The sequence below is a fragment of the Triturus cristatus genome, chromosome 3_1, assembly GCF_964204655.1.
Source record: "Triturus cristatus chromosome 3_1, aTriCri1.1, whole genome shotgun sequence".
Classification (NCBI taxonomy): Eukaryota; Metazoa; Chordata; class Amphibia; order Caudata; family Salamandridae; genus Triturus; species Triturus cristatus.
In genome coordinates, this window is record NC_140583.1 from 1,174,109,818 (window position 1) to 1,174,136,167 (window position 26,350).

Below are 26,350 nucleotides of genomic sequence, written 5' to 3' on the forward strand. Positions count from 1 at the left end.
TGCTCAATGAAATTTTGTTCTCACATGATCTTGGGTTTGCCAACTGTCTGTGCTCCCCGAATGTGGAGTTTGATGACATATTTATTGGTCGGGGACTACGATCTACAATAGATTTTATAATTGCTCCTAAACGTTTTGCTAATTTTATTGCAAATTATAAAATACATTCAAATGTATTGAGTGATCACCTGCCCTTGAGTATCAACATTTTTCTGCCCACTGCTGTTGAATCACATTAAAAAAAACATTTGGCATGAACCAAAAACGTATCTCTTGCACGTCTAAATGGATATACCTTATGTTTGTCCAGTCATAACCCTGCTAAATTGAATAAGCAAATTATAACAATGGCTTATGATTTAAGTTTAACGTGTCTGGGGGAAACTACCTCCATGATAATACTTTGTGGGCTTTTTCTGAAATCACTCGGATTATCCAAAACCTGTTAACAGTGGAAACGAAGGGTTCACGATCCTGTAAAAACGGATGGTTTGATTTGCTTGTACAAAAACAACTTAAAGAGGCTTTACATAGGGCCGAGAGAGATCAGGAGGAAATCCGAGAATGTGGAAGAAAGTACAATTTGGCTAGAAAAACCAGAAAGAAAGAGACCTAGCTTGTGATGCCCTTCACAAAGCATCTCTGAGCAAAGATAGCTCATCATTCTGGAGGGCAGTTAATGCTCCGTTCTTTACCAAGTCTGACGTTGCGACATTAGCGGTCGCAATTGATGAGAAAACCTGGATAGATTTCTCAAACATGTATAAATCACAGGATAGTGCAGATAGGACCACGGACACTGCGAATAGTCAGGGGGGAGATCCTTTAACTTTGCCAATTGAACTCCATTTTAATCACAAAGAGGTTATTGAGGCGATTAACGCAAGCAAGAGCGGCAAGGTTCACAGCCTTGATGGGTCCCTATTGACCTGTTTAAGTTAACACCTTCACTATGGTCCCCCCTAATAACACGGGCTCTCCAAGCTTGCTATAAGAATGGTTTTATTAAAACTTGGTCTGAATCCGTAATAGTACCGATTTTTTTAAAAGGCGATAGGGAAAATCCAGCATGTTATCGCCCGATATCCCTACTCGACTCCCTGATGAAGGTAGCAGGAAGGATAGTCCTAGACAGATTGCAGACCTGGGCAGAGGAGAATAATATTTTAAGTGACGTCTAATACGGTTTTAGAGAGGGCCTCGGAACAAATTAGCAGGTTTTAAATGTAAGTATTTTAATAGGAAAATACACCCAGGCAAAGGCAGGGAAATTTTACATGGCATTTGTAGACCTCACAGCCGCCTTTGACTGTGTTATACACAGCAAATTATGGGATATTCTGGCGGACTTGAAGGTCGATCAAGTTTTGGTCTAGTTCCTAAGACAACTATACTCCAGGGCCACCGCTAAGGTGCAGTATGGAACAAAAGGGGAGTGTACTGCACCGTTAAAGTGGAAAGGGGAATGAGACAAGGCTGTGTCTTGGCGTTGTTCCTGTTCACTTTATATACAACTTCTTTGGAACAGGAACTGGCAGGAAAGGCCAGAGACCTGCCATATGTGAACAAACATCCGATTGTCTCCCTTCTCTACGCAGACGACTCAGTACTCATGGCCCGCACGCAGCTTGGTCTGCAGAAGGCCCTTGCTTCGTACACCAGTTTTATGGATGATCTATGGCTCAAATTAAATGCCAAAAAATACTTTTATTATGACCTGTGGGCGGGGGAGGAAAAAATGCAGCAGTCTCCCATTGGGAGATAGCAGGGTTGCCTCCACCAACATCTTCATATACCTTGGTGTCGTGTTTGAGCAGTCAGGTTCATGGGGGCCGGCAGTCAAGGCGAGGAGCTTTTTATGAAGTCCAGTGGTAAACTTCTCGAGGAAAATGGGTACAAGACCTCCGGGGAACCTCCTAAAGATCTATCAAGCAAAATGCGTGAGCATTGCGACATATGGGGCGGGAGTTTGGGGTTTTTGCTACGTATCTTCTATACAATGCGTGGAAAACGCTTTGTGAAGGTATATTTTAGTAGTACCTGTTAGTTCCCCAGTTTTTAACTGCCACAGCGAGTTGGGTATTTCCTATATTACAGATGTGATTAAAGTACAACCGGTGCTTCTTTGGCACTGCATTTGGACCTCCAGTTTTACTGGCCCAAACAGGGAAATCATCAAGGACTCAATGAATTTGGATCATGCAAGTAAGATTACTTGGTTGAAATATGGTAAGAATTTTTATGTCTGATTTGGGGCATCAAGAATATTACACTTCCCCAGAGTCAATGAATTCTATACCAAGGAAGGATTTTAAAGCAATTTGCATGTCCCATCTTGAGTCGCTTAGAATGGCCGCCGAGATTAATAAATGTATGGTAGTCCAACATCAAATGACCTTGATTACTTATGAAATCCAACCGTACCTTTTGTGCTGTACTGGGGGATGTGATAGATATCTTTTAACACGTATTAGGTTTGGCATCTTTCATCATCTAATTAGCTATCCAAGGATGAATGATTGGTCTAGTAATCTCAGCCCCAGCCCTTGTGACAACATTTCCCCTCAAACAACTATCCACGTGATTTTCTTTTGTAAATACTATGGAAAGGAAAGAGCAAGATGGATTGTGCTCCAATTAAAGGTGGGGGGATGGAGGCAATGCCGTCCTGCCTTTTTATATCTGCAGCTGCTGGACAGCATGTATTGTATTGGTGTTATGGCCAGCTTTCTAAAGAACATCTTGCAAGCAAAAGAATAAACAGCTAACATTTCTATGTAAATGAATTTGTCTGTACTATTAGCTGTAGGGTTGGTGTGGGAGTGCAGGGCGGATATACAGACGTGGAGGCTGGATATATTGTCTAAGGGGTGTTTTATTAGAAGTAGTCACAGTTTTTGGTGTTACAATAGGGTTGACACGTTCGTCCTCTAGAGGGCTCTTCTCCCTCCCAGTTTGACAGTATCCCGATGCTTGATCCTCTCCTTCGTCTTCAGGGCTGTCTTGCAGGGGGTGGGGTGTTGGCTCGTCGGTTTTGTCAGATTCACCCAGAGGCTCGCCAGGAGGGAAGAAATGGAGGTCGTCAGTATTGCTGTGACATTTATAATAACCCGTCACCAGCACCCGGTGGTGTGCACAAAATATGGGAAGATATCATGGGCGTGTTTTATCCAAGGATGGGGAAAGAAGCCACTATGGGGAAGACCGTGCCTAATCTCAGGGCTTGGAGTGAGGGTGCAAACTGAAAACTATAGCGCATTACCGGTGCTCAGGCTCTGGGGTGGTCAACAAGAAATTGTGCTCAGCGCCTCTCTGTGGGGCCCGTACGCCCTTTAGCCGATCTCCCCCCCCCCTCCTCCCTCGGCAACAACAACCCTCCTTCCCTGGGTCCCGTGTCACTCACCGGCTCCGCCGCAACTCTCCAGAGTTGCGGCCGCTCCTCAGCTTCCTCCAGTGGACGCCACCACTCCTCCATCCAGTGGTCGTCGGCTTCCTCTTCCACTTCCTTGCTGTGGATGCCGGCCTCTCGCCCGGGGTTCTGCTCCACGTCCGGCTGTACCTCCGGCCTTGGTTTCTCCTCCTCCTCGGTTCCGCTCCGGTTGCCTTCCTCTCTCACAGCGCTTTTCTCCGCGTCTGGCTGGGCTTCTGGGTTCCCACGAAGTCTTCTCCTTCCATAGGTCGATGACGACGCTTTCACTTGAGTTGGCCTATCTTTTACTGATGTGTTGGCAGTGTTTCCGGGGTCAACTCCTCCCCTCTCCGCCTCCGGGCCGTGCTGTAGGGAAACAGGACAGGTGGGAGTGTCTTTTTTCCTGGTCGATTGTTGTCTGTATCTGCCCTCACAGTTCCGGGTTGTTAGCGCGAGGGGTCCTGGTAGCTGTAGTGTCGGGTAGGTGGGAGCCCCTGAGACCGCCTCCCCACAGTTGGCCTGTTCTTAATGTATTAATATGATCAGCTTAGCATTGTTTTTATCTAATGAACTGTGTAACATGTGTATACTTGTATTTTATCTGTTTGATTTTGTGATTTTAATGGTTAAACTCGAATAAAGCATTTTCTGATCTGATCTAGATGTATTGCCTACGAAGGAATGTTGTGCATACATTCTGAAAATAGATAATCAGCTTGATAGTTATATTATTAACATGAAAAACATTACACATGAATTAATCAAACTGGAAAAGCAGGCATGTGGGGAGGAGTAGGTTTAATATTTGGGTTGATTGGAAGAGGATTTGCAAGATAGGTGAATGGTTAAGTAGTGTAGGTGGAGGAATACTGAAATTGCTTTTTACTTCTCCTGATAATTTGAATTGTCTGTGTACTTCTCTTCCTAAGATTTTGCAAGGGAATTTAATCAAACAATGGGTTTGGTTGTGGGTAAAAGACGCTGTCAGCAATGAGAGGAAGAAGGAGAATTAATGTTATAATTGAAGAAATGCAAAGATATCTCTACAATACCATTAAAGCTTAGGGCGAATCAAAGCAGAAGAACCCCAAGCTGATATAATCTGTGTTGTTATACAGACGTCAATGTGATGATTTAGAAATCATTGTGTTATCTTTGTGCTTCAAAAATGCTTTAAATGGGGTCGTGGTCAGGATGGCAGGGTGAACCGACGCACGCTGTTTGAGCTTCGTCCGCAGATTGAGTGTCTCGGAGCCCGGGGCCTCCCGCGAGCAGCCATCTTGGGCAGTCACGGGTCAGGAAAATCTCTGGCTGTGCGAAAGGAGAGACCCCAGCGCATCAGAGGCATATGTCGTTGCCCAGGAGTGGAGGCCAACCTTATTTTGTTAGCGTTCCCTCGAAGATACGGGGGTGCCAGCACTGAGCAGTGGCGCTATCTTGGAAGCAGCGACTGCATGAGAATTAGAGCTGAACAGAAGTGCTCCGAATAGCCTCGTTGCTGATGGACCGAGGCGTGGTATAGCTGCTGTGACCTCTGAGCTGCCCACAGAAGTGAAGGATCGATGAGAGTAAGCTACAGGCTCTCTTGAGCCTGACGCCGATTTGAGAAGCCTGCAGCCTGGATTGGAGAATTGGTTAGTGAAGTTAGACTCCCACCCTCCTTGAATAGCTGGAGTCTGCCCGCCAAGCGGGGAACTTTTGCGTGGGGTGAATTGCAGTGGCTCACAGCCTGGGGCCAGAGTGGAGGAGGTTGAGGCACGACCGGTGCTATACCCAGGGTTTGCGTGTCACTGGGCAGATGGCTCGAGGGTACCTTGATTTGGGCCTCTGCTGGAGCAGCCTTCCCAGGTCAAACAGGATGACAATAGAAGCCATCCCAGAGTCATTGGATGATCATCCAACTACTGTAGAAGTAATTTTATTGTCATCCAACATCATCAAGCTCTTAAAGTCATCAGCAAGGTTTAGAAACTCGCCCTGACAATTTGAGGATGACTTGAAAATGATTACCTGATGACTTCACCAGATGGGATTGTTCCCGATGATTTCAGGATGACTTGAAAATGAGCATTCGATTACTTCACAAAATGAGTTTGTTTGTGATGTTTGATGATTATTTGAAAATGAGTACTGATTACTTCGCAGGCGCTATTTGCAATCATCAGGAGGAGAAGATTAGTTGATTACTTGTAGTGAATATCCACCAATTTAGTTTCACCCGTTATGCGATTTGTGATTTCAGAATTGCATGATTACTGCACAATGACAACCATTTCAAATATTACATGTATCTTTTATTATATGCAAATGAGCACCCAGTGTCAGATAACTGTGTTTTATTTAAATCACAGTTAATACTTTTACAGGCTTTTATTATACTTGTAAACATTTTTTTTAATGATTAATAAAAACAAAGATCCAAGCATTAAAATGATGAACAATTAATATTAATGATGCAAATGAAGCATTGAAGGCAGGACCACTGGGATTGATTTGAAATGTTGTATGCAATAATGAAGCAGGATGAGGAAAATTATGGTGCATTTACTACGTAAAATAGGGCACAATTATGAAAAAATAGCTGTTGTCTAAATACACACATCTACAGCAGTATTTCATCAATAAACTTTATTCAGTAATCAGACCATAAAAGTACAGAATGCACATATACTGCCCAATTAAAATTTTGAAATTTTAAAAAGCCATCATGAAGCATAAAACACGACAATTTCATCAATATAAGCCTTAAAAACAATGCAGTAGATGCTATAAAAACTGAAAGCTATCTAGTTCACAGAGCCCTGTGCATGTGAGGGACTGGTTAATTGTGGCTTTACAACAGGGTGGTACAGATGAGATTTTGGGTGATGTACTTCCACTAGCTTAGGGTAGGGTCGAGGTTGGGCTCTGGGCCTTCCTTCTTATTCTCCACATGTGGCCCAGGAAACTTTTCTGTTGTGCACACGAGTGCTTATCTAGTGATTTCAATAAGCGCAAAGCTGCACCGGAGTCGCGGGTTCCGAGCTGCTTGAAAATGGGAGATAGCCATTTTTCCCTATTTAACCATGTTGCACCCTAACATTGCTGTACTGCCTACTTCCCAAAAGCAAATCCAAATTACCTACTTTTGATTTCACCCAACTCACCTAAAAGTGGTTTTAAAAAAATGTGGCTTCCGTGCAGCCCTCAGATCCATCCTGATAAGGTATTCAAAACTGAAAACGGGGCGATCCATGCCAAAGACATAGACGCAAGATTAATTGTTGGCATTGACCCGGGACGCCAATATGTAAGGCTTCATCACATGTCCCATAGCAATGCTTGAAATGCAGGGACTCGCCATCAAAATATCTGTTCCCTTCAATAAGTGCCCATTAAATGCACCGCCTCACAGAACTGTAGGGCAAATAGACATAAGAAATTCAAGAAAGACCAGCGTTAATCTGCATTTAAATCAAGCAAATGAGGTGAGAATATTTTACAATGCTTCGTGACAGGAATTATTTGCATTAATTCTATGTAAGGAAACAAAAACCAACAAGCATTTGCAATGCAATAGGTCTCGCATTTACGCGGGTTTAAGCTATTGGCATTGTATATGACAATGCCTTTTATTTATGTTTTGAAAACCAAAAGATAAATAAAGGGCATTGTCATGTACAATACCAATAGCTCAAACTGCATAAATGTGAGACCTCTTGCATTGCAAATGCTTGTTCCACCCATGGCACTTCCCTTGGCATCTCAGAAGACACGAGGGCAGCCGGCACTCCCAGAAAGCCAAGCAAGGCGCTCTGTCCATGTCCAAAGTTTCAAGTTTATGCTCGATTGTTAGTGCATCTCACTCGTGTGCAAAGTACGCAGCGATGAGGGAGGGGCGTGGGTGACGGGTCAAGCTGCGAATCAGGAGGGGGGTTGGGCGACAGCATGCAACACCAGAAAGCACAGAAATATTATTCTCTAACAATATTAGACACGCTAACTTCTTCTTCTTCTTCGCTTGCTGGGTGAAAAGGAAGGCTCACTTTGGCAGAGCACTAATGAAAAGAAACAAGACTGCCATTTAAGTATGTAAATTATGAGAGCAGATTGTTTTCAATTAAGCCAGCGCCCGCCATGCAGGCATTCGTGCAGCGGAGGAGAGAAGGGGAGAACGGAGCATATTTAAAATTAAAGCGCAATGCTCTGTTGAAGCACGTTGTGCCTACAGTGAGAGTAGCTCAGTAAGAAAAGATTGCGATCAAACATCAAAGCGGCCGTGCGGCTCCTAAAGTGAAAGTAATCATTTTGCGGCCGCTTTGATGTTCTCAGTGGCCGCGCGGCTCACTGAGAACATCAAAGCGGCCGCGAAATGATCACGCAGGCTGCCAAATGGTGCGCGCGCCCTGCGCACATGCACTGTTGTTGGCGGCCTGAAAGCACTGGTTTGCACTTCCAAATCCACCTTTTACAAAAGCTCTCGCGAGAGCAGCGCTAAAGCGCTGGCTCTGGCGAGACCTAAAAACGGGTCCCCTTTTGAACATTAACACTGTCAGCTGCTCACAGCTGATGGACGAGCATGCTGTGAAGTTTTGTTTTCAATAAATAACTTTTCTCATTTTCACAACGTTCTGAATTTCCGAGGAATGCATGTGATCCTGGTCCCACGCTGTAAGTCTCCTGGGTCCTCAGGCGATTTGCACCCCTTTAATGCCTGCTGTGCTGCATGAATAAGGAATGCAGCTCTACAGCCAGGCGATGCCTTAAAACAATTAACTTCTTTTCATGGTGGGCTGCTACACGAGAGGGAAATGGGAGCTTGGGGGGCAGCCGAGCACAGCGAGGTCTGCCCCCCGGGCAGATTGGGAGGGGGAGGGGGGGAGTGGCCGTAGCGGCCATTTTGCAAGTTTTGGGCTACATTTGGGGATAGCCCAAATGTAGCCCAATTTCGGAAAAAGTAGCCCAAGGGCTATATAGGCCAGTTACGCGCCTCCCCAGCCACCATTTTAGGTTTGGTGACCTGGTGGCTGGGAGCGCGGGCAGTAGCGAAAGTTTTTCAGTAGTCGGAAGATTTTCCGAGGTGAGATCTGCCTGGGACGGGACGCTTCTAGGGACTCGAGAGCCCTCCTCAAGGGCGTGCGATTTACCGATAATCGAAATTAGTTCGTGACTTTTTTATGTGGTAGCTTTTTATCGCTCTGTGAAAGTACATTGCGACTTGGATGAGGTTAAAACGACACGAGTAATATTAAAGTATGGATTATGATTCCGGCGCCGAATCTGAGAGTACCCTTGACGGCTGCAAATGCAATTATACGATAGTAGCTGTATTTCAAGCTGGTTGCGTGCATGTAAGCGGGGCCTGGGAGGTGACAAGTTCGCCCCCGGGAGAGCGAGAGGCGGCACGGGGAGTGGGAGGGGCGGCGCGGCCGGGAGGAGCGCAGCCCCGGGGGGTGCAGAGACGGCGGTAGTTAGAGCGGGGGGGGCGGGAACGCAAGGAAAGTCTTGGCAGGGCGCTCGGCTTCCACGGGAGCAGGCCCTAAACGCACCGCGTGGGTTGGATCGGGGGGGAGGGGCGGGTACGAAGGGGGCACGGAGGTACAAGGCATGCTTGCGGCGGCGGTTTCACGGGGCAGCGCGGGGCGGTGGAGCGCTGCCACGGCTTGTGACAGGCTGGGGGAGGGTGTGGAGGGCAGAGGGCAGAAGGGGCAGGACGCAGAGGGGGGACAGCGGGGAGAGGCACGTGGCAGGAGGCTACGGTGGAGCGCGCTGCAGACGGGGGCCACTCGGTTAGCAGGGGCACGGGCCCCAGAGTGGAGCTGAGTTAGAGCGGACGGGCGCAGCGCATGGGGGAGGGTGGGGGGGGCACAGCGTGGGGAGTTTTGACCGGGAGCCGGCGGGCACGGGGTTTCCCGCCAATGTCGGTGGGGGGGGTGGGGAGTCAGGCGGATGGCGGGGATGAGGGGAGTGCAGCAGGGGGGGACGCCCCCGGTGCTGTTGGATTCGGACGGAAGCGAGCGGGACTGGGATGGCCTGGTTATCTTTGAGTACTGGGCCGAGGGGTTGGGGGGGGCGACCGGGACAAGGGGTGCAGGGGAAAGGCCGGGGGACGAGGGGACGGGGGGTTCCGGGTGGGGCGGTGCGGGGAGCGGTGTGGCGAAGGAGGGGCGGAAGTCCGGGGGTTGGGCGGGGGACGATGGGGGGGTGGGGGCGAGCGGACAGGGGGTGGGGGGGTCGGGTAGGGGGGAGTGGAGCGACGGGGAGGACGGGGACGGAGACGAGGGGGAGGTGGTGGATTTGAGAGCGGTGGGGCGGGTGTGGGTAGCAAATACGTGGGGGGCGGGTAAGCGAGGATGGGAGGGGAGTCAGAAAGGTGGTAGGCCCAGCACACCAGACCATTCCATTTCTTTTAAGGCGGTGGACCGACAGTTGGACCGTCGCGGGGTGCCGGACTTGGTAGGGCTGGGAGCGGCTCGACGGCACCAAGGAGAAGGGAGGGTGGAGCCTTGGGCGGCGTATCCTGTACCGGCGAGGGATCCCGGCGCGGCTGGCATAAGTAGGCCCGGTACGGGCTCGCCAGCCCCAACACCCACGGGGCATAGCGCCCCGGGGGGCATCGGCAGAGGAGCACCGCAGCGGAGAATGTTTGTTTACCACTCAAGCAGATGGCGCCACCAGCGGGGAGCGCTGGGGGTGCGGGGCAGGAGGAATTGGATGATGAGGAGGAGAGCATGGAAGAAGGGGAGTTGTGTGAGGTGGACAAGGGGGACGGGGGGCCGAGTAATGGTGTGGCTAGTTTCTTGCAGGTGTCACGATGCCAGGCGCGGCCCACGGGTCGGACATCGAGGTGGGAAAACTGCTCGACCCCCAGGACAGGATGCCGGGAGGAGCGGCAGACAGAGACACTGGCGCCAGGTAATAAACATTTTCTCGGGCGCCCAGTGATGGTTTACAGAGGGGTGGGGGGGGGGGCTGTTGAGGAGGGAGGGGGGGTCGGGGGGAGGTTGCGCAAGGGAGCGTACGTAGTGGATGTGGCAGTGGGGGGAGCAGGCAGGGGAACAACGGGGGAGAAGGGTACGTGCTGGGACTATAACAGAAGACTATGCACGCGGGAATATTGCCGGTTTCGGCACGAAGGCTAGGGCGGCGGCAAGCGACATGCGTTGGTCAAGTGTTGGGGGGCTCAGGGTCAGTCGCACGGCGGTCAGCAGGGGGAGCCCGGAGCCTTTAAGGCTGGGGGGCCAGCAGCAGGCACAGCAGGCAGGAGGGGGGAGGGGGGCTCAGGGGCCTGGGCCACAGGGCTCTTACTCCGGTTGAGGGGGAGAAGTTGTTGAGGGTATCCGGACAGGGCAGAGGCGGAGCGACTACGGTTGGGGTTTCTGGACGGGTTCAGGTTGGGGTACGAGGGTACAAAGGGTGGAGATGAGCAGGCACTTTGAAAATCGGCGCGGGAGCGCCCACAGGTGGTACAAGCGAAACTGGATAAGGAGGTACAGGAGGGCCGCATGGCGGACCCCTTTCAGGAGTGGCCGTGGCATAATTTGATTGGGTCACCCATGGGAGTGGTGCCAAAAGGAGGAAAAAAAAAAAAGAGAGCAGGGGCAGTTTTGGCTGATACACCAATTGTCCTGGCCCAAAGGTGGGTCGGTCAAGGACTGTATTGAGGAAAATGCGGCCACTGTGTCTTACTCCTCTGTTGACGTGGCTATGTCACTGGTGGTGACCGCGGGCGCAACAGCGCAGATGGCAAAGTGCGACATAAAGTCAGCTTTCCGGCTGCTGCCAGTTCATCCAGATGACTTGGATCTGTTGGGCATACAATTCGGCGGTCACTGGTATGTGGACAAAGCATCGCCGATGGGCTGCTCCATGTCTTGCGCACTTTTGGAAGGTTTCAGCACGTTCCTACAAGGATTGTTTACGGAACGGACGGGTCACCAAGGCGTAATGCATGACTTGGATGACTTCTTTTTTGTCGGCACCTCAGACTCCGCGGACTGCCAGAAGGCGCTGGGCAGTTTCCATGAGATCATGAGGGAGATGGGCGTGCCATGGGCACCGGAGAAAACACAAAGGCCCAGTATGGTACTGACTTTTCTAGGCATGGAGCTGGGTTCCGTTTTGGTGGAGGCACGCCTTCCGGTGGGGAAGGAAAAAAAAAAAAAAAAAAAAGAAACATGTTAGAGCTGGGGGCAAGTGTGTTGACGCGACAGAAGGTGACGGTTAGGGACATACAAGGTTTGCTGGGACATATCACTTTGCCTGTAGGGTGGTCAGAGTAGGGCGGACGTTCTGTAGGCGACCGGGGAGAGCTTTGGAGGGGAAGAGGCCCCCGCACCATCCTGTTCGGCTGTCAGCCGGGGTGAGGGTAGCCTTGAGAGTGTGGCAGTTTTACGGCACCAGTTTAACGGGGTGCCTTTGATGAGGGACGCGGACATGGTGTGGGATGTGCAGATTTTCTCAGAGGCAGAAGGGAGCAGGGGATTTGGGCTGTACTGGCAGGGGAGGTGGTGCGCAGAACCCTGGCCCGCAGAATGGTTGGAGGGAGGCAAGAGCATGGCCTTCTTGGATTTCTTTCACTGGGTGGTGGCTGTCACGCTGTGGGGGGGCTTTGTTAGCTCACAAGAAGGTCACGTTCAGGAGTGACAACGTGGCAGTGGTGCAGGTGGTCAACAGGCAGTCGGCACGGGACGAGCAGGTGCTCAAGTTGTTGAGCGTTTTGGGGCTGGGGCGCTTGAGTCATGATATGACGTTCCGCGCGGTGCATGTGCCAGGTGGGGACGATGACATTGCGGCTGCCTTGTCTAGTTCACAATGGGGGAGATTCCGTGGGCTCGCCTCGGACGCGGACGGGACTCCGACCAGAATGATGAACCAACTAGGGGAAGTAGGCAACACCGGATGCTACAATTGGTTTTAGGCGCATTAGCATTGGCTACGAGGTCGGCATACCGGGCGGCGTGGGAGGAGTTTGTCCATTCAGGGACGAGGGGGTGGGTTTTCGGGGTGGCAAGAAAGGAGGAGGTTGTGCAGTTCATATTGGACTTGGTGGAAAAAGGTCGGACCGAGGTGACGATTGTGGGAAAGTTGGCGGGGGTCGCTTTCGTCGGGAAATTGTTGTGGGGAGGTCTCTTTCGGGGCGGAGGTGTTTAGTAGTTGGCTCAGGAAGGTGGAAACGGACCAAAAAGCTGGGGGAAATGGGTAGCCTTGATGAGGGGGCGTTCGCCGCCGGTTTTCCCTTTTCGGTGGGTTTGCGTTGGAAATCTTGCTCGGGGGGGTTGGGGGACTTGGTCTGTTCACATAGGCAGGGGTGGGGCGTTAGGCTTCGCAACTGCGGGCAGTGCTGCGTAAAACGCTGAGGAGACTGGGTGTCGAGGAGAAGGGTTTTGGCACGCATTCCCTCCGCATTGGGGTGGCATCAGAGGCACAGGCGAGGGGCTGGGAGAGTAGGGACATCATGAAGTTGGGCAGATGGTCACCGAATTGTTATCAGCGGTATGTGCGCAGCGAGACGGGGTAAAAAAAAATAAAAAAATAAAAAATGGTTAGTTGGTGTTTTCCTGGTCTTCATTCTTGTTTTCTTTTCAGGTTCGGTTACGGGACCCCTCGCCAGGGAGATGTCCATTTGGATCGTGGGGCATGCTTTTTTGAGACGGGCGCGGGCCAGGCCTGGGAGAGTTTCTTTGGGGACAACTTGGGGTTCAATAAAGATTTATTCTCTGTGGCATGGAGGGGTAAGGGCGGTATGCGCGGGAAGGAATTGGTGCCACGGTTGAACGGGATTTTACGGGCGGGAAGGTGCCCGGTTGTGTTAGTATTACATTTGGGGGAGACTTACATGGTCAGGGAGACAGGTTTGGCACTGATGCGGGTATGAGAAAGGACCTGATGTGTATCAGGGGGCGATGGGCGGCGTTTTCCATTGTCGGGTCGGAATTTGTCCCCCGGAGGAGTTGGACGGGGGCTGTAAACCCTGGGGCAGTGGATAATGCGAGGAGGAAGCTAACCAACGAGATAGTGCGGTTTTGTAGTCATGTGGGGATAGGATGGTTGGCTCATAGGGACATCCGTTACGATGCGCAAGTGCTGTTCAGGGACGATGGGGTACACTTGTCGCGTAGGGGGTTGGCCCTGTACCGTTTGGAGTTGCGGGAGGTCCTAGCACGGTTGCTAGGGGTTTACAGGCGTTAGGTTTCACACGCGGTCCCGTGGGGGGGCAGAAAAAGGGGAGGAAGAGGTGTATCCGCCTACACTCCCCCCCCTTGTTTCTGGGTGGCGGGGTGGTTGACAGTTGGCCGGGATTGGCTAGAGTTTGTTGTTATAAGTTTGGTAGTTTGGGTCCAGGAACAGGGAAGGGTAACCAGTTTGGATAAGATTAGATTAGAGGTTGGATAGTTACAGTTGCACAGAAGGCAGGTAGGGGTTACGGTCAGGGGAGTTTGGGAGTGGGAAAGGCTACATGGTGTAGGATTGGGTTAATTGTTGGTTATGGAATGCTATGTTGTATTTTGGGGGATGGGGGAACTGATGTTGGGATCGTAGGGGTGGGGGAAGGAACAAGAGGTCAGGAAATTATTGTATAGCGAGGTGTTAGTTTTGTAAGGCAGTGGCCAAGGAGTTAAAATTGTAATATGCACCTGTTTCAATAAAGCGGCCTTTTTCACACACAATAAAGTGGTCTGGTGTCGGCTTGCCCCCCCCTCCCCCTTAATCTCCCAACGAGAGCGGGCGCGCAGGCTGTAACTAGTGTATATGGTTACCAGAATCTCTTACCAATTTGAGTTTTGAATATGTCTTTACACTAAGGAAAAGTTTAGAAACAGACCTGGAAAAACAAAACTTTTCCATCATGTTTGTTGGTTGGCTCAAAACTTAGTTTCATTAGAGAAACGCTGTGTGCTTCAACTCTTAGCTTACGTACATCCTGTGGCGCCGGAAATTACGTCACTACGTGCACCATTGTGTGAACAAAGCAACTTGGAGATAACTGCGTCGAGGTCTCTTACAGCAAGTACTACGGCGATTTCTTGTACTCTCTTTTATTTCTGCTACCTTGTAGAGTTTCAGAGCTGCATAAGAAGATGTAATCGGCAGCCAAAGATCGGATTCCTGGCACCAGGGGGCATGGCTTCCTTCCGTTTGTTATCACAGTTTCAAAGGTATCCGGCAAAAACCTATATATTTCTGTTGCAAAGCTAACTCGAGTCTCAAATATATCCTTTGGAGACATGTCCACTTTATGTGATTTTTATGGTACACGAGTTTACATCTGCAAAGAATTAAGAGGCAGATCTCTGACTTTACACTGTTCCGAAAAAGCAAAAATATTTGTCAGTAACTGCATTTTTTCGCTTCAGCTTGCTTCTTTTCTTATATTGCACAGCTTACTTTTAGTCTGTTGCTAGGACAAATGTTTAGCTGCTGATATCAATTATCAGGGATGTCCCCTTTCCCAGAGAAAAATACAGCCCAGCTCGTCATGTTTTGAGAGTCTGCTTAACTAGAACTTTATATGAAATCGCCTGTATTCGTTGTGAACACAGCCTTTCTGTCATTGTATATCTTAATTGTCGTTTTGAGGTCATTAATGATGTTGTAGAACACATTTAAAATGGTTTTCTCGTTAAATTAATTAATGTTTAAAGTATGTACTGATAAGGGAAAAATACGGGCGTAGTGGGATTTTCCTACCTTTTGTTCCGGCAAGGAGATTATAAAACCAGCCATGCTGTACTAAACTGGCCAGGTGGCAACCCTAGAAGTAATCGTTAAACTTACCAAGAGACATTCCTCTACCAAACTTCTAGGTAGCTATTATTTTAGCAAAATATCCTTACACTTTCTTTAAGTTCTTTATTCTGTCGACCACCACAAGCATTGTCACATAAGTGACTACCAATATTGTGTGATTTGAAAGCCTAAATTATGCATACTGGGATTAAAACCCTTAACTGCATTTTACATGAGATTATTTTCAGCAGGGTATACCGTTCCTCCTAGTCTGGGGAGTTAGTGTGAAGAGTACACTTACCCCTAAGATTGAGACAAAGTGGGGGATAATGTCTAGACAGCCTGGGAGCTAATAGCATGTGATGGGTGGGGGAACCCACACTGGTGGAACTAAAACCCTCACACACCCAGCAAGCTAGGTGTCATGCTTCATCATCTGGGTTTTGCTCCTCGTCGGGTCGGCGCTGCAATTCCCAACGGGCTCCCAAAGAACCAACCGACCCCAGGCAGGCCCATCGTATCCGGGATTGGCTCTGTTCTAGAGCCGTTGTCCAGATTTGTAGATCACTTTTTACAACCCTTGGTCCAAAGAATACCGTCCTACATCAAAGACACCAGTGACATCCTAAGAACAGTTGAAGGGTTTGAACCGAATGGGGAGATCAGCCTTCTGGTCACCTTAGATGTGGAGGCGTTATACACCAATATCCCACAACAAGCAACCCTGACAGTGATCGAAGAAGCCCTTCGCAATGAAGACTGGACATCACCTACACCTGTGTCTTTCATTATGGACCTAGCGTCCCTGGCATTAACGGAGAATTTCTTTGAATTCCGGAACGAACTGTTCCACCAATGCCAAGGGACTTCTATGGGCAGTACATTTGCCCCCAGTCTGGCCTGCCTCTATATGGCAGCTTTCGAGGAAGAGATCATCCAGAGCCCCACCAATCCTTTTGGCGATAATCTGATCATGTGGAGACGCTTTATAGACGATGTCCTCATCCTTTGGAAAGGATCTTGGAGTAGATGTGAAGAGTTCTGCCAATGGATTAATGCACAGAACCCTTATTTAAAATTTACCAATCACATCTCTCCGTCTCACATTGCTTTCTTGGACCTAGACATTAGATTAGCGTCCGGGGCTTTATCAACTAGCCTCTACAAAAAACCAACAGACAGGAACAGCCTTCTGCTGTATAGTAGTCACCACCCCAAGGCATTGAGGGATAACTTACCTTTCGGTCAGTTTCTCCGTGTGAGGAGAAATTGTAGCTCAGTGTCGGACTACAAAAAAGAGGCAGATATCCTAGCAAACAATCTAAAAGAGAGAGGGTATCCGACCATCACTATCACAAAAGCCATGAAACGTGCTAGGAATAACCCCAGAGAGGTGTTGCTCGAGACCAGGACCAGGGAACAAACTGACATCCTGACCTGTGTTACCTCGTTCACCCCTCCTCAAATACAATGAAAAAAGTAATTAAAAAACATTGGGGTATCCTAGCTGCCGGTAACCTCTCTTTTCCTCAACCCAGATTCGCCTTTAAAAGGACTCAAAATCTGAAAGATATCTTGATCCACACCAGACCTGCCAAAAAAGAAACACAGAACCCCCAGGGCACTCTATGGGGGCTTCCACCTGTCATTGGACATTTCCCCTGTGGTAATTGCACGTCCTGTAAACAGACGATGACTACCAAGGAAGTGATTCTGTCTGACACCCTAACCTGGACACTGACACGTCATACCAATTGCAATTCCACCAACTGTATTTATCTATTACAGTGCCCTTGTACATTGAACTACATAGGGATGACGACACGGCCCATCAAAACACGCATCACGGAGCATAAAAGCAAAATAAGATGCTTGAAAGAGACCACAAAACTGTACTGCCATTTTAAGAGTCTTCACCATACACCAGACTCCCTGAGATGGGTCGTATTAGAGTCACATCCAAGAATTACAACACAAGCCCTGTTTAGATTAGAACAAAGATGGGTGCACAGACTGGCATCTGACACGAGAGGTTTGAATGACGATATACCGTGGGGTACTTTAACACACTGATATCCTGATACCCGCCCGATTATTGTCAACAAACCTTACAACACGTGGGAGACAAGGGATGGACTTAGTTACTTACAGATACGACAGCGATCCTCCAATATCTTATGGCATCTTCTGGGCATCACTGACACATGACTGACATAACTGTAATCCCGTGAATAGCCTGATTCAATCCGCATTACCTGATCGCACTACCTGATCTTGGGCATTATGCACACAACTAGTCTTATATTCTCCCTTGTAGACATTGATCAACCCTAATACTCAAGACCAGGGCATAATGGAGTTCATTAGCCTTCCCGGGGACCCTCTCCTGGCCTCTGAGACATACCAATCACGACCTGAGGCTGCCTCAACACCCCATTCCAAGATGGCGCCCGTAGTCACTCTACGTAGGCGGGGTTTTCCGAAACTAGTCGTCAGACTGTAGACGCCCAATTAGAACTCGCCTACACTTGACCGGAGTGGTTCTTAATTGAGCATTGGAAAGTGAACCACACTTCCCGGTTTCGGCGGAGCGGGGTAGGTTTGCAGACCACCCTTGGGCATCAGAACTGTAAGTAATCACCACCCGATTAACATCACTTAGATCGAACGGTCTGGGATTCCCTAGACGCCGGTGGACGGCTGACCGCTGCTGTTGTGGCGGACCGACCCCTACGCTGCCTTGTGCCGGTTCTCCCTTGGGCAGCACTCGGGCTTGGGGTCGGCTCGCTCCTCGAGCGGTGGTTTCCGGTGACCGGGGTACCGAGGGACCTTGCTTACCAGTTCCTCAGATAACACCTAGCACCAGCAGGTGTTTTATCCGTATACACCTACCTGTTTGAGTCTCTTGCTTTATACAACTATCCACAGTAGGCTATCACGCCATCCCAAGAGGCTCGCCACGTACCGATTGGAGCGGCACCTTTTATAACTTTAGGTGAGCATTGTCAGACCTCATGACGTAAAATTCAGATTGGATTGGATTTTGTATCACTTGACACGTGTTTTCACACTGCATCCACTTATGCATGATCACTCCTGTTTAGCGCAATCGCTACGTGTATTGGACATGCATATGAGGAGTCTTTGGCTCCAGACTACGAATTGTATATATATTACAAAGTGTATTTTTAATGTTCTGTGTTGGCCTGTTTTGCTTCCTCTCTTTCTCCTTTAGGCCATTCCAATGCGGAAGTGTTAAGTTTTCCAGACACTTCCCTAGGGTGGTTTTATCCAGGCACTACCACAATAATTTAATATCCTGTTTTACACCCTCACAATTTGTAGATAGTTCACCTTTCACTGGTCCTGATGAATTGCCGCTGGATCCCCCTGACCATGAGGCAAGAAACATGTTGACCATCTGAGTAGAGCAGAGTTAGTCCTTGACCCATTGTGTCCAGACTACCGCCACTCATCTCGTTTTTAATAGGGTGGTTTACTGACCGAATAAAATTCATTATTCAGACTAACCAACCCTGTTTTAGAATACACTCACCAACGTCTACACTTACCTGGCCCTCACTTGCACTCACCTTCGGCAAGGAACAAAAGATCTCCGCTAAAGAGCCCCATCTTTGGGAGCCCGTTGGGAATTGCAGCGCCGACCCGACGAGGAGCAAAACCCAGATGATGAAGCATGACACCTAGCTTGCTGGGTGTGTGAGGGTTTTAGTTCCACCAGTGTGGGTTCCCCCACCCATCACATGCTATTAGCTCCCAGGCTGTCTAGACATTATCCCCCACTTTGTCTCAATCTTAGGGGTAAGTGTACTCTTCACACTAACTCCCCAGACTAGGAGGAACGGTATACCCTTCTCGCATAATTACCTCAAGGCTTGTATACTGGACCTCGTTAAACATAGCCCACCCGGTTTTATTTTCCTTCGCTTGATTGTGATTTCTAGCGCGGCTGACAACCGCAGGAACGTATTGAGGTTACCTACAGTATCAATTGACGCTGGTAGGCCCACTCTGGAGCACACTAATCACTAACGTTGGGTTAGTGGCCATTGTTCCCTATACTCCACATAATGGATGGAGAATTAGGGATTAGTTATGGCGAAGATGCAGTCACTAATATCCTCAGAACACCGTCACTTCTAGGAGCAGACGGAACTACAGCAAGCGTGTCCTACTCGGATGACTGGTCTAACTTAGTCTCCCTCAAGAAAGAATGGCTCAGAATTACGATGCATGGAGCAGTAATGACTGAGTATTTGAGGGCTAACATCGCCCCGAATGGCCTGATCGTCAATATCTTCCCCAGATTATTTCTGGAGGATCCCCCATTTAAGAAGGATTGGTCCTCAGTCTCTTGGAAATGTACCCGGGATCTCCTAGTCCTTATAATCAATACTGCCAAAAGACTTGCTGATGCCCTGCTAATACGTATACAAGCCGCTGAGTCTACCATGAAATCTACAGTACCTAACAGTACCTTTAAAACCAAGTTGGCAGAGATCAACTCAGAAATAGCAGAGAATAGAGAGTACCTTCTAAAACAAAAGATTGCCAAACTGCAGAAGGATATCTCGAGGTTCGACAAAGAAAAGATCTTCCCCTACCTGAAACCGGATTTCACACCTAGTAGGAGCAATTACTCCAGTGATGAGGAATCGAGTAACAACAGCAGGAGGGACTCCAACAATAGCAACTCGAGCTCTGGCAGTTGGGACACCCCTAACCAGAGAAGAAAGAACAACCGAACTTTCTATAATCGAGGGGAATCAATGTTCCCCGGCCCACCACAACCTCAATTTTGGCAATATCCACTGTTTCCACCGTGCCCTCCCCAATTCTACCCAGGGGCTAACCCCCAACCTTTTTTAGGCAGAGGCTGGGGCAGAGGAAGAGGGCGAAGGCGAGGAACACAGCATGTCCAGTGGCAGGACCAAGCCCAGCCCCCGATGGAGACCCAGAGCCAACGCAGGGGCAGAAGGACTTAGTTATCAATCTGTCTGACAGACCACTCAATAGCGTTGAGCTACGAGTGATTCGAAAAGGACTGGGTTTTGTACCCACCCCAAGGGTAGACAAATTCAGGGAAGCATGCAAACTTCACAGTTTCTTTAGAAAGATTCGCCTAAAAGCCTTTTTTCATAACAAATCTTCTATAGATGCAGATAACACAGACACTGGGCTACATAAACCATCAACTTTCACCCCCAGTGCGGGCATGGTTCCCCCAGAGGTCCTGACCCTTGAAAAGGCCATTCTCAAAGATCTGGCCGCGGCACAAGATAGGTCTAATACTTTTTACAACCTCTCTAAAGAGGAAATGAATGCAGCCAGGGCTCTGGCTGACGACCACTCGATCACAATTAAACAAGCAGACAAGGGTGGTGCTACAGTCATCCAGTCCACCCTCGACTATGAGAGAGAATGTCGACGGCAACTATGTGATCAGAAATACTACACACCGATCACATTAGATCCCACACCAAGATTGAAGAACGCCATTAATAGCCTTACCCTTGAGGCAGAGACTAATGGGTGGATCACGAAGAAAGAAGCAGATTATCTTAACGTGCGTGATCCTGTAACACCATACTTCTACACGTTGCCCAAAGTCCATAAAGGTACTTTACCGACCCCAGGCAGGCCCATCGTATCCGGGATTGGCTCTGTTCTAGAGCCGTTGTCCAGATTTGTAGATCACTTTTTACAACCCTTGGTCCAAAGAATACCGTCCTACATCAAAGACACCAGTGACATCCTAAGAACAGTTGAAGGGTTTGAACCGAATGGGGAGATCAGCCTTCTGGTCACCTTAGATGTGGAGGCGTTATACACCAATATCCCACAACAAGCAACCCTGACAGTGATCGAAGAGGCCCTTCGCAATGAAGACTGGACATCACCTACACCTGTGTCTTTCATTATGGACCTAGCGTCCCTGGCATTAACGGAGAATTTCTTTGAATTCCGGAACGAACTGTTCCACCAATGCCAAGGGACTTCTATGGGCAGTACATTTGCCCCTAGTCTGGCCTGCCTCTATATGGCAGCTTTCGAGGAAGAGATCATCCAGAGCCCCACCAATCCTTTTGGCGATAATCTGATCATGTGGAGACGCTTTATAGACGATGTCCTCATCCTTTGGAAAGGATCTTGGAGTAGATGTGAAGAGTTCTGCCAATGGATTAATGCACAGAACCCTTATTTAAAATTTACCAATCACATCTCTCCGTCTCACATTGCTTTCTTGGACCTAGACATTAGATTAGCGTCCGGGGCTTTATCAACTAGCCTCTACAAAAAACCAACAGACAGGAACAGCCTTCTGCTGTATAGTAGTCACCACCCCAAGGCATTGAGGGATAACTTACCTTTCGGTCAGTTTCTCCGTGTGAGGAGAAATTGTAGCTCAGTGTCGGACTACAAAAAAGAGGCAGATATCCTAGCAAACAATCTAAAAGAGAGAGGGTATCCGACCATCACTATCACAAAAGCCATGAAACGTGCTAGGAATAACCCCAGAGAGGTGTTGCTCGAGACCAGGACCAGGGAACAAACTGACATCCTGACCTGTGTTACCTCGTTCACCCCCTCCTCAAATACAATGAAAAAAGTAATTAAAAAACATTGGGGTATCCTAGCTGCCGGTAACCTCTCTTTTCCTCAACCCAGATTCGCCTTTAAAAGGACTCAAAATCTGAAAGATATCTTGATCCACACCAGACCTGCCAAAAAAGAAACACAGAACCCCCAGGGCACTCTCTGGGGGCTTCCACCTGTCATTGGACATTTCCCCTGTGGTAATTGCACGTCCTGTAAACAGACGATGACTACCAAGGAAGTGATTCTGTCTGACACCCTAACCTGGACACTGACACGTCATACCAATTGCAATTCCACCAACTGTATTTATCTATTACAGTGCCCTTGTACATTGAACTACATAGGGATGACGACACGGCCCATCAAAACACGCATCACGGAGCATAAAAGCAACATAAGATGCTTGAAAGAGACCACAAAACTGTACTGCCATTTTAAGAGTCTTCACCATACACCAGACTCCCTGAGATGGGTCGTATTAGAGTCACATCCAAGAATTACAACACAAGCCCTGTTTAGATTAGAACAAAGATGGGTGCACAGACTGGCATCTGACACGAGAGGTTTGAATGACGATATACCGTGGGGTACTTTAACACACTGATATCCTGATACCCGCCCGATTATTGTCAACAAACCTTACAACACGTGGGAGACAAGGGATGGACTTAGTTACTTACAGATACGACAGCGATCCTCCAATATCTTATAGCATCTTCTGGGCATCACTGACACATGACTGACATAACTGTAATCCCGTGAATAGCCTGATTCAATCCGCATTACCTGATTGCACTACCTGATCTTGGGCATTATGCACACAACTAGTCTTATATTCTCCCTTGTAGACATTGATCAACCCTAATACTCAAGACCAGGGCATAATGGAGTTCATTAGCCTTCCCGGGGACCCTCTCCTGGCCTCTGAGACATACCAATCACGACCTGAGGCTGCCTCAACACCCCATTCCAAGATGGCGCCCGTAGTCACTCTACGTAGGCGGGGTTTTCCGAAACTAGTCGTCAGACTGTAGACGCCCAATTAGAACTCGCCTACACTTGACCGGAGTGGTTCTTAATTGAGCATTGGAAAGTGAACCACACTTCCCGGTTTTGGCGGAGCGGGGTAGGTTTGCAGACCACCCTTGGGCATCAGAACTGTAAGTAATCACCACCCGATTAACATCACTTAGATCGAACGGTCTGGGATTCCCTAGACGCCGGTGGACGGCTGACCGCTGCTGTTGTGGCGGACCGACCCCTACGCTGCCTTGTGCCGGTTTTCCCTTGGGCAGTACTCGGGCTTGGGGTCGGCTCGCTCCTCGAGCGGTGGTTTCCGGTGACCGGGGTACCGGGGGACCTTGCTTACCAGTTCCTCAGATAACACCTAGCATCAGCAGGTGTTTTATCCGTATACACCTACCTGTTTGAGTCTCTTGCTTTATACTACTATCCACAGTAGGCTATCACGCCATCCCAAGAGGCTCGCCACGTACCGATTGGAGCGGCACCTTTTATAACTTTAGGTGAGCATTGTCAGACCTCATGACGTAAAATTCAGATTGGATTGGATTTTGTATCACTTGACACGTGTTTTCACACTGCATCCACTTATGCATGATCACTCCTGTTTAGCGCAATCGCTACGTGTATTGGACATGCATATGAGGAGTCTTTGGCTCCAGACTACGAATTGTATATATATTACAAAGTGTATTTTTAATGTTCTGTGTTGGCCTGTTTTGCTTCCTCTCTCCTTCTCCTTTAGGCCATTCCAATGCGGAAGTGTTAAGTTTTCCAGACACTTCCCTAGGGTGGTTTTATCCAGGCACTACCACAATAATTTAATATCCTGTTTTACACCCTCACAATTTGTAGATAGTTCACCTTTCACTGGTCCTGATGAATTGCCGCTGGATCCCCCTGACCATGAGGCAAGAAACATGTTGACCATCTGAGTAGAGCAGAGTTAGTCCTTGACCCATTGTGTCCAGACTACCGCCACTCATCTCGTTTTTAATAGGGTGGTTTACTGACCGAATAAAATTCATTATTCAGACTAACCAACCCTGTTTTAGAATACACTCACCAACGTCTACACTTACCTGGCCCTCACTTGCACTCACCTTCGGCAAGGAACAAAAGATCTCCGCTAAAGAGCCCCATCTTTGGGAGCCCGTTGGGAATTGCAGCGCCGACCCGACGAGGAGCAAAACCCAGATGATGAAGCATGACACCTAGCTTGCTGGGTGTGTGAGGGTTTTAGTTCCACCAGTCTGGGTTCCCCCACCCATCACATGCTATTAGCTCCCAGGCTGTCTAGACATTATCCCCCACTTTGTCTCAATCTTAGGGGTAAGTGTACTCTTCACACTAACTCCCCAGACTAGGAGGAACGGTATACCCTTCTCGCATAATTACCTCAGGGCTTGTATACTGGACCTCGTTAAACATAGCCCACCCGGTTTTATTTTCCTTCGCTTGATTGTGATTATTTTCAGCAGGCTCATTAACCCACTGAGTTCCCAAACACACCCTTTATAGCAGAATATGAAGTTGAACCTGTGCAGTGAGGGATAACTTGGTTTAAGCGCCACAGATTTAGCAGCAGTCTGAATCCTTGTGTGGTGAACTCGGCCTTTCATCTTTCCAATATTACTTTACTGCACCACTCCACTCTACTTTATGCCACACAATTCCACTCAAAGCTACTCTACCCCACTTTACTCTACACCATGCCACTCCACACAATGCCTCTCTACTGCACTCTATGGCACTCTACACAATGCCATTCTGCACAATGTCAATCAACGCCACTCTACTCCATGTCACTCTATCCCACTGTACTCTGCGCCACTCTACCCTATGCCAGTCCTATCACTGCCACTCTGTCCAGCTCCACCTATGCCATTTGACTCTGTGCCACTCTACTCTACGCCACACCACTAACTTTTAGCCATGCTAAACAGCAGCCAAGCTGCTGTACAACATTGCTAAAAGACATTGGCAAAGACAATAGCTCTCACATAGGTGCAACTGTTGGATTGCCAATGCTTATTTTTATTGTGACCCCCCATACCGATTCAGTATTTGGAAGGGACATGGTGTAAGCATCCCTTCCCAATATCGAATTGATTTGTGATGTATCCAAGTTTTGCAACCGTAATCTGTTTGCAGAACAAGTAAAAGTTACCAGCTCTGGAATTGGGGTGATAACTCGTTGTCAAAGGGAATGGGTCCAAAGGACATTTATCACTTTGTTAATGTAAAAAAACATAAGTTTAGTGGGGAGTAGGCAGTGGTCCAGGAGACCACTGCAAAGTCTCAGGCTTTTCAACAACAAAAAATGCCATCCGAATCCTTTACGAAAAGGGGTTCCTGCATTGAAAAAAAGGTTTCTTTATTCAAAGGTGATCACAGACATCATGGTCTGTTGACCCTCAGGGGTAAAGATCCCTGTGATGGTCACCAGCCTGAGTGAGTCCAGCTTGCTACCTTCTCTATTAACATTCATGTATGTAGGATTACTACCTACTCTGAATCACTATTTTACTAACCAACGTATTTGGTTGCATTTTACTAACCAACCAAGGTTGGTTCGTGAAATTTTTTAGTGGTTGCAAAAGTACTGCCCGTAAATTGCGACCACTTCGTACATCTGGCCCATAGTCTCCAACTCTGTCTGTGCTGCTGGTACTTTACGAGGGATAAGGGGTGGGGGGGCAGTAGGTTAAAGTAGGTCCACTTTTTCAACCCATTATTTTGCTTCTGCAATGCTCTCTATCGTCACCAACCTTGCCTTTGATCTTGCACTGATTGAGCCATGGTCATATTTAATGTGAGATGAGAACAGGCAGACCCATCTATGCTGCCAGTTGAACAGCCTACTCATAGACCCTTGCTTCCAAACTTTTCAATGTGCCTTGAAGATGCGTACATGTGCTACATGGAGTTAAAAAAGCCACCAATAAATTACATGATGAATAGCAGACCGTCGCTTGGCTGAAGGCAGTGTAGAAGTACTGGGGAGAGATGCAAACTGGTTTCAGCTCCTCAACCTTTGCCTATGTTTCATTCAGAAAAACACAAACCTCTGTTCTCATATCTCAGAGGGAAACCCTGGACCATACACTTCCACCCAGGAACACTGCCCTGCAACCATTTTGTCTGGGTCACCCCTGCATCCTGGTTTCTCTGTTGGAGCCCCTTTTTCTACAGACCCTCTTCTTTTCATAAGTGACTCTTGTAGCCCATAATGCATTCTTCAAAACAATACACTCTTTGCCACTGCACTCTATACCACTGCACTCTTCGCGACTCTACGTGAGACCCTGTTCAGCTGTTGTGACTCCCCTGCATTCTCTTTCCCATTTTGAGGTACCAGGGTTCTATTTTAACTCACACAGGAAGCTCTGATTCCTTCCTTTTCTCTTCCTACAAGAAACCTATTGAGCTGCCCTGTTTACTTTTACCTGTAAGGCACCTTGTAGTACTTCTTTAACTTTAAAAGCACTGTTTGAATCTTGTTCCCAAATGAGGATTTTCTGAAGCCTCCTCTTGTATTGGTTTGGCCACCTCAACATCGCTTTCAGTACCAAATACTATCTGTAT

General features: G+C 48.4%; 1 protein-coding gene across 1 annotated transcript in view; it reads right to left on the reverse strand.

The window, feature by feature from the left end:
- Positions 1-19,039, reverse strand: part of LOC146861726 (uncharacterized) — a 38,156-nt gene extending 19,117 nt beyond the window's left edge. The window contains exons 1-2 of the mRNA XM_085646262.1: positions 19,007-19,039; positions 3,404-3,775 (exon numbers count right to left, since the gene is read on the reverse strand). Of these exons, the coding sequence (XP_085502388.1) occupies positions 3,404-3,775; positions 19,007-19,039 (405 nt within the window). The remainder of the gene's footprint in view (positions 1-3,403; positions 3,776-19,006) is intronic.
- Positions 19,040-26,350: the final 7,311 nt, after the last annotated feature.